General features: G+C 39.9%; 1 protein-coding gene across 10 annotated transcripts in view; it reads right to left on the bottom strand.

Moving 5' to 3' along the window:
• The window catches only part of GFM2 (GTP dependent ribosome recycling factor mitochondrial 2), a 64,543-nt gene that overhangs the window by 760 nt on the left and 55,170 nt on the right, over window positions 1–8,613 (bottom strand). For all 10 annotated transcript variants that reach the window (XR_016220613.1, XR_016220610.1, XM_070056889.2 and 7 more), the window contains 3 exons: window positions 6,681–6,860; window positions 6,379–6,494; window positions 969–1,151 (listed from right to left, as the gene is read on the bottom strand). Coding sequence is in view for 8 of the 10 variants with exons in the window: in XM_070056889.2 (XP_069912990.2) it covers window positions 969–1,151; window positions 6,379–6,494; window positions 6,681–6,860 (479 nt within the window). In the remaining 2 variants the exon portion in view is untranslated. The remainder of the gene's footprint in view (window positions 1–968; window positions 1,152–6,378; window positions 6,495–6,680; window positions 6,861–8,613) is intronic.

The following is an 8,613-nucleotide window of genomic DNA, read 5'->3' as shown; positions in this document are numbered from 1 at the left end:
AATGCTCCTGCGAAGGCAGTGGAGGATGGCCCAAGTACTTGGGCTCCTGCATCCATGTGAGAAACCCAAATGTAGCTCCTGGTTTCAGACTGGTGTAGCACTGGCTGTTGTGGCCATTTGGGGAGTGAACTAGCAATAGAAGGTCTCTCTCTCTCTCTTTTTGTAAATCTTTCAAATGAATAAATATTAAAAAAAAAAAAAAGCTTTTGGGGCCAGCGTTGTAGCACAGGTTAATCCTCCGCCAGTGGTGCTGGCATTCCATATGGACGCTGGTTCTAGTCCTGGCTGCTCCTATTCCCATCCAGCTCTCTGCTATGGCCTGGGAAGGCAGAAGAAGATGGTCCAAGTCCTTGGACCCCTGAACCCATGTGGGAGACCGAAAGGAGGCTCAAGGCTCCTGGCTTCGGATCGGCATAGCTCTGGCAGTTGAGGCCATATGGGGAGTGAACCAGCATACGGAAGACCTTTCTCTGCCTCTCCCTCTCACTGTAACTCTCTCAAATAAATAAAATCTTTTAAAAAAATATTGAGGGTAGAAAACATAGCGTAGGCTGTGATGCAGAGATTCTATGGTGTTGGCATTTTGTAAGATAACTCTGCCCTTCCTACTTGGCAAGCACTCAGGTGCCTGTCCTAAAACAGAAGAGGCAAAGCGGGAGAGAACAATACTTGTCTGACAATGGCAGCATAAGATAAATGCCTGCAAGGGAAAACTGTCATTTAGACTGAAGCCATACTTTGGTACGGCGTGCCTCAATCTTTGTGGTCCTTGAAGTGCTGTAGTTCCTGGATTTTTCCAATAACTCAAATCCAAAGTTCTAATTCTTCCTCATGGTTGAAATTTAACATGTATTCTCTAACTCAAAATCCTGATGCTTCTTTCAGGTGTTTTGATTTTCTATGTTTACTTGTCTTATATAGACTCTGTATTACAGAGAATATGTACTTTTCAGTCATGGAGTACTTACCATAATTTCTGCTAAGGGAACAAATCCAATGACAACTCTGTTATCCTGGCGAGTCTGAATTTCTTGGATGTTTCCTCTTCTTTGCGCCAGATCTGCCAGGACAGGGCTGAGGTACTCTCTAGTTACAGTGACCTCAAGGTTCATCAGAGGCTCTAAAACTTGCTTATCAGCTTTCTTTAGAGCCTAACGAAATTAAAGAATGTTAATTACCTTTTCATCAGTCAAAAACAAAACTTCCATTTAAAAATGATTAATAAAAACTTACTCATACCCCTCAAACTTTTAAATCTAGGGCGTTAGCAAGTTTGCTTGCTTTAACTCTTTCTCTAAAAGACAACATTTTATAAGTCAAGAACTTCAAAATTTGCTTATATACTGAAAGCAGCATGTCCACTCTGATTAACAGAACACCTGTGAACATGTGCAAGCATCACAGAAACAGTCCACCTTTTTGAATGATTTCTTCCTACTTAAACCTCTTACTTTTGTCATTTTTCTTGACATTTAAGTTACAGTTCATGCGACATGCCAAAGACAGTAATCAAGGAGACAAATATTGCGGGGGGGAGGGGGAGCATAAAAAAAAACTGAACACAGCAAAGCAAAAGAAATATACCATCTATTCCTTTATATATACATTTAAATTTTATTTATTTATTTGAAAGGCAGAGAGACAGACTTCATCTACTGATTTATTCCCCAAATGTCCACAATAGCTAGGGCTGGGCCAGGCTGAAGCCTGATCTCAGATCTCAATCTGGGTCTCCCACAAGCGTGTCAAGGATCCTAGTACCTGCTGCCTTCCAGGGTACATATTAGCAGGAAGTTGGACTGGAAGCAGAGAAGCCAAGATATTCAAACTAGGCACTCCAATATGGGATGCAGGCATTGCAATTAGTATTTTAACCACTGTGCCAATCACCTGCCCCACATTATCTATTTTTTGTTTAACAATCTCTTTAGAATCTTAGACTTCAAAGGCTAAGAAAAACATGTGCATAAAGAAAACATGAAAACTAAAAATATCTTTCATAATAAATGAAGTTGGAAAAGGTAAAAAGTAAGAGAAAAAATGCTACAATTAAGGAAAGGATTGCATTATGTGTAACTAAACAGGGCATGTAACTATGATCACAGAACTGCTGCTAACCTTTTTTTCTTTTCACAATCTTTTCCTTGGCAATATTACCTAAATGCAAACCCTTAAAAATAACTTCTACATAGCTTCCCCCTAATACTGGCCAGCCCACATTCCCAGGGTGCTCCAGTAATGTACTCTTTTGGTTTCAGGATAGTGTCTGAATATTCTTTAGCCCCCTAGCATGACTCAAACTGAGCTCACTATTTTCTTTCCCACTTTCCTCTGCTTTCCCCTTTTGGATGGCATCACTAGTCTTCAGTTCACTTAGACATGCATCTTTGACTTTTTACTTCTCCCCAAGTTGGCTGTAAGATTTCTATTCCCGAGACTGGTGCATGGCGGTGCAGTGGGCTAATAATCCACAGTTTGTGATGCCAGCATCCCATACTAAAGTGCTGATTTGAGTCCTGGCTCACATGCTGCCCGTATAGCTCCCTGCTAATTCACTTCAGAAACCATGTGAGAATGCCCCAAGTAGTTGGGTCCCTGTCAATCATATGGGAGACCCAGATGGAGTTCCTGGCCCAGCCCTGGCCTTTGCAGCAATCTGGGGAGGAAACCAGTGGACAGAAGATCTCTATCCTTCTCTTACATCTCCTTAAATGTCTGTTGAAATAAAAATAATAGATTTCCATTCCTACTGCTTGTATCCTAAGTCAGACCTAGTCCATTTCCCATCCTAGATTACTTCTTCACTCTTCCAATCACTTCCCCACTATTGTCAGAATAAAGTTCAAATACTTTAATGCAAATTTATAGTCTCAATTCCATTTTATTTTTTCAACACAATTTTTCTAGTACTCTCCTCCTTCATCTAATCTTACAGATAAATGGATTATTTTATTCCTCTGTCTGGAATATCTCCTATCATGGACACATCCTCTAAAGTCATAACAGGTCAAACAATTTCTTCCCAAGGGTCCTCCCTAATTCCCTGCTTTCCAGATTTTATGATGCTCCATCCATTCTAATACTTTGGATATTTGACTATATTCTAACTCCCTGACTAAAATCACAAAGTCAAAATATAATCATCCTATTTGTGCTCTTCTCAATGGTCAAAGAACTGTATGCACTATACAAATGTCTCATTAAAAGTATGAAGCAACATTAATTTCTCCAAAACAGACAGAAGGAGCTTTCCCATTAGATGAAGACTGCCAAGGGTAACAGTACTTCTGTTAGGAATTTAAAGTAATGAATTCAAACTAAAGACTTGAGGTAAGCCCCCCTTAAAGTTGATTTCTGTTCTCTAGTACAATCTTACTTAAAAAGCTAATCAACTGAGACATTTTTGGAAGGCATCTTACATTTTGAAGGATGGGCTTGGCGTTAATTGAGAAACATCTAGATTACTAGTGCAATAGTAAAATCATTTCAGGAGAAACTTTAAAAAACTACTTGAAGGTGAATGTTCTCCCCACTCTAATCATGTCTACTTTACAGGTGTTTTTTTTTTTTAAGATTTTAGTTCTTTATTTCAAAGGCAGAGTTAGAGAGAGAGAGAGAGAGAGAGAGAGAGAGAGAAAGGTCTTCTAATCTCTGGTTCACTCCCCAGATGGCCACAACAGCCAGAGCTGGGCCAATCCGAAGCTAGGAGTTTCCTCTGGGTCTCCCATGCAGGTGCAGTGGCCCAAGCACTTGGGCTATTGTCAACTGCTCTCCCAGGCTGTTAGGGAGCTGGATTAGAAGAGGAGCAGCCACAGGGATGCTGTGGCATGGCAGGTAAAGCCATTGCCTGCAGTGCCGGCATCCCATGTGGGCGCCAGTTCTAGTCCTGGCTACTCCACTTCCGATCTAGCTCTCTGCTATGGCCTGAGAAGGCAGTGGAAAATGGCCCAATTCTTTGGGCTTCTGCATCCACATGGGAGACCTGTAGGAGGCTTGAGGCTCCTGGCTCCTGGCTTCAGATCGGCTCAGCTCCAGCCATTGCAGCCAGTTGGGGAGTGAACTAGCGGATGGAGGACCTCTCTCTGCTTCTCCTTCTCTCTCTGTGTAACTCTGACTTTCAAATAAATAAAGAAACAAACAAAAACAAGAGGAGCAGCCGGGACATGAATTGGCACCCATGTGGGATGCTGGCGTTGCAGGTGGAGGCTTAGTACACTATGCAATGTGCCGGCCCCCAACAGGTGGTATTTCTACCTGTACTCTTAGGTGAACACAGTTTCAATCTTATTTTTTCAAAGCAAAGCTTTTTGGTTTTGTTTCAGTCAAAAAGTTTTTAAAGTATGCATTTGAACTCATGAAAGACATTAAGTTCAGCCTTCTGAAGTCAGGGGCTTGGAGTATCTAAATTGACTTTTCAAGGGCCAGTGGGTAAAGCAACTGCCTGTGATACTAGCATCCCATAAGGGTACCAGTTCATGTCCTGATTTTTCTATTTCCAATCCAGCTCCCTGTTAATGGCCTGGGAAAAGCAGTGGAAGATGACCCAAGTGTCTGGGCCCCTGTCACCCATGTGGGAGGGCCTAGTGAATCTCCTGACTTTGATTTTGCACAGCCCTGGCCATTGTGGCCAGCTGGGGAGTGAACCAGTGATGGAAGATCTTTTTCTCTCTGTCTCTCCCTCTCTCTCTGTAATTCTTTCAAATAAATAAATATATAAATAAATGTTTAAAAAGTGACTTTATAATTATGAATTCAAGTAAGTCTATAGAAAATTAGGTCTCGGGGTTGCTATGGTGGCACAGTGGGAAGCTATGGCAACACGGGTACAAGTCCTGGCTGCTCCACTTCCAATTCAACTCCCTGCTCATGTGCCTGGGAAAGCACAGAAGATGGCCCCAATACTTGGGCCCCTGCCATTCCCATGGGAGACCTGGATGGAGTTCCAGGGTCCTGGCTTTGGTCTGGTCCAGCTTTAGCCACTGCAGTCATCTGGGGAATGAACCAGTGGATGGAAGCTCTCTGTCTCACCTTAACACTGCCTTTCAAATAAATAAATCTTCCAAAAAAGAAAAAACCACAAAAACAAAAAAGGAAATTAGGTCTTAAACATAGTTTAAGTATCAGAAAAATGATAATAAATCCAAGAGTTATAATGCAAAATCAGTTACCTAAAAAACTAGGGTATTTCAACACTAAGAACACATGGAATTAGCATGCAGCACACCACACTTCTGGAAGTTAATCCCAGGGACTGCAGCACTCAAGGACATCCCCCCAAGTAACTACATCAAGAAAATCACATTTCTTCACGCTCTGAGAAGGGATGATACTTACACTGAATCTGTTATTTAGTGGTACTAACTTGTTTTCAATGGTCCTTGATTAAAGCAATCTTACTTGAATAAACAAAGTTGTAATCAACATTAGATCTTTACTATCCTTTGTAGTCTGTTTTGGGTCAAGCTAACTCCAGATCTGTCCTTAACCCTACCAAGTTTGCCTCTAATATTTGTGTGTCTGAAACGGGGAAAGCATACATACCACTTAAGGAGATATGTCCCTTTGCCAAAATCAGAGGATATTTTAATAGTGATCTGTGTTACACAGTAATTTCCAAAGATCCTCTTTTCAGGGGTGGGCAGTTAGCCTTATAGTTAAGACACTCACACCCCTTACCAGAGTGCCTCGGTTCAGTTCCTAATGGCAGCTCTTGACTAGCTACCTACTAATGTAGGTGACAGCTCAAGTGACTGTGTTCCTGCCATCCATGTGGACGACCTGGATTGAGTTCAGGCTCTTTGTTTCAGCCCATAGCCTGGACTGTTACAAACACTGGCATTTGGGGAGTGAACCAGTAGATGACAGTGCTCTCTCTCTCAAATAAAGAAAGAAGTAAAAAACACAAACAAACAAACAAACAAAAAAACCCCACACCATTTTAGATAAAAATCTGGTGATTAAGAAATCAAAGACATGTCTCACATCAGAATACCTGGTTCTGATTCTCAGCTCAGCTCCTGATTCTAGCTTCCAGCTAATACAGGCCCTGAGAGGCAGTGGTGATAGCTTAGGTAACTAGATTCCTGCCAACTATGTAGGAGACCTAGATTGAGTGCCCTGCTCTTGGCTTCAGCCTTAGTCCAGCCCTGGCTACTTATGAGTATTTGGGGAGTAAACTAGCAGATGGTAGCTCTCTCTGCCTCTCAGTAAATAAATAAAATTAAAAGAAATAAAGATTCTCCACAGTAAGAACTTTTACTGCCTAAAAGCCTTAGGAGGCAAAGATACAAAGTCAGGCTCTGTAAGCACAGCTGTCTGTGAGACCAGTGGTAATTACACTCAGTTGTCAAAGCAAAAGAGATTAGGATAGTTCTATACCTTTTGTATACATCTTGAGACACAGGCAGAAATCATAGTTGTGGAAGTACCAGGATGAGTTATCAGTGAATGTAAAGTAACTGTCACATCTTGAACTGGGGATCCAAGCAGTGGACCTAGGCAGGGGAGAACAAAAACATATTAATTGTATTATTCCTCACCATATCAATATATAGTGAAGAAGTGCTGAGAAGTGCAAAAAATTGGGAGAAAACAGTAACAAAGGAAAAGACAAATACTCTGTAATACAAGGAATGATAAATGGTTGAGTATGATACTATGTTTACTCTTGAGTACTTTACCTTGAAGGCATGCCATGTGAATTCCATTTTCAATGGCCTCCTGGGAGGTCTTCAAAATATCTTCACTAATATCCTCAGCATACTCAATCACTGGCGTAACAGATGATGACTGAGTTGGCTTTACTTCCAGGTCTACAGTCACGAGATGCCGTTTGTCTCCTAATGTTTTATCTAAGGTATCTAAAAACAAATTACTTATGGTACCTCCGAGATTTATTCTGGAAGTTTAGCAAAATCAATAATTTAAGGTCTCATAGAAGACAAAGCAGAGGAGAAATTAACAACATTAAATATAGTATAAAAAAGATTAGAGCAAGTAGTTCTATCAACAAAGCATCTGTTTCCATGTTTACCGAAGCTAAAAACCTGTTCTTAATCACCTGTTAATATTGCTTTAGTGCTAACATGTGTTAAGACACATATGAAGATCATGCTTTTGAATTTTTCAAAATGTCTCATGTGACAGAAATTCTTTTAATTAGAAACTTTATTAAAATATATCAAATGATAAAACATTTAAAGAGTACAAAAGGCTAGCTAATGAAAAGGCCTTTAACCCTGCTAACCCAGAAACTTGTATTTAGTACACACTTCCAGTAATATTTTATATTACTAATGTTTATGATTTCTTTCCTATAAAGCTATTACCATGTTTTGTTTTGTTTGTAAAACTGAAAACAATAGCCCCAGTTTGCTAACCAGGAACAGCTATTAGCAATCCCCAATATTTTACTAAAACAAAACTGTTGTGTTTATGTGACTGGCCACATGACAATGACTCATGACTCAAATTCAAAACAACAAATAGTTGTCTACAATTCTTCACAATTCCTTTTTGTACTCATTTTTATACTACAAAATATTTTATATTCTAACATATATGCATAAGATAAAAATAAAATGAGCATTCATGAATTCTGAAACTACTAAATAAACAGATGACCAGTACCTAAAAGCCTTCTGAAGCAACATTTTTTACATAATCACTCTGCTAAATTTCTTTAGAGCTACATCACATATGCATGTTTCATTACACAACATAGTTTATTTCTGCTTCATTTTGAATTTGTTATTATAGTAAATATAGTCTGCAGCTTGCTTTTTTGTTCCATATGTTTGAGAGTCATCTGGGCATTTTCTGTTTCCAGCCCTCTTCGTTGGTATTTGAGTCAGCACTTGGCATTCCACTATGAGGAAGAACCTTCCTCCTTCTTCCTGTTCTTTATCAATGTATTATCACTATAGACTTGTGAATTCCTGTTTTTTTCTCAATGGTCTGTAATTATCACTCTTAATTATCTTGACTTTCAAGTTTGGCAGTAGAGCTACTTCAAGGTGATCCTGTGTCCTCATTGTTAGTATTTAAGTATTTCCTTTCTTTGTCATGTCCCATTTTATATTGCCTGGTTACTCTGATAGTCTTCTGTTTCTTTCTTTCTTCCTTTCTTTTTGAAACCTATTTATTTGAAAGAATCACAGAGAGAGAGACACAGAGAAATCTTCCATTCTCTGGTTCACTCTCCAGATGGCCACAATGATTGGGGATTGGCAAGGCAGAAGCCTGGAGCTTTATCCAGGTCTCCCACGAGGGTGCTGAGGCCCAAGCACTTGGGCCATCTTCTGCTATTTTTCCCAGATCACTAGCAGAGAGCTGGATAGGAAGTGGAGCAGCTGGGATATGAAACAGCATCCATATGGGATGCCAGCAGTGCTAGGTGACAGCTTTACCCACTACACTCCAACACTAGGTCCAAGTCTTTTGTTTCTTACTAATACTTTCTATCCCCTTTTGTATCTTCAAAAATAACAAATATACTTATTTTAGATTCTGCATTGCATCTCATAATTCCATTATTTGAAGCTTTGGGATCTGTCTGATATTTGTTGTTCCTATCGACATTTTGCTAACTGCTTTTTTTCATGTTTCTGTAAT

The sequence above is a fragment of the Oryctolagus cuniculus genome, chromosome 14 (genome assembly GCF_051225735.1).
Source record: "Oryctolagus cuniculus isolate XC-2025 breed Fujian yellow rabbit chromosome 14, ASM5122573v1, whole genome shotgun sequence".
Taxonomy (NCBI): Eukaryota; Metazoa; Chordata; class Mammalia; order Lagomorpha; family Leporidae; genus Oryctolagus; species Oryctolagus cuniculus.
This window is presented reverse-complemented; position numbering and strand designations above follow the sequence as displayed.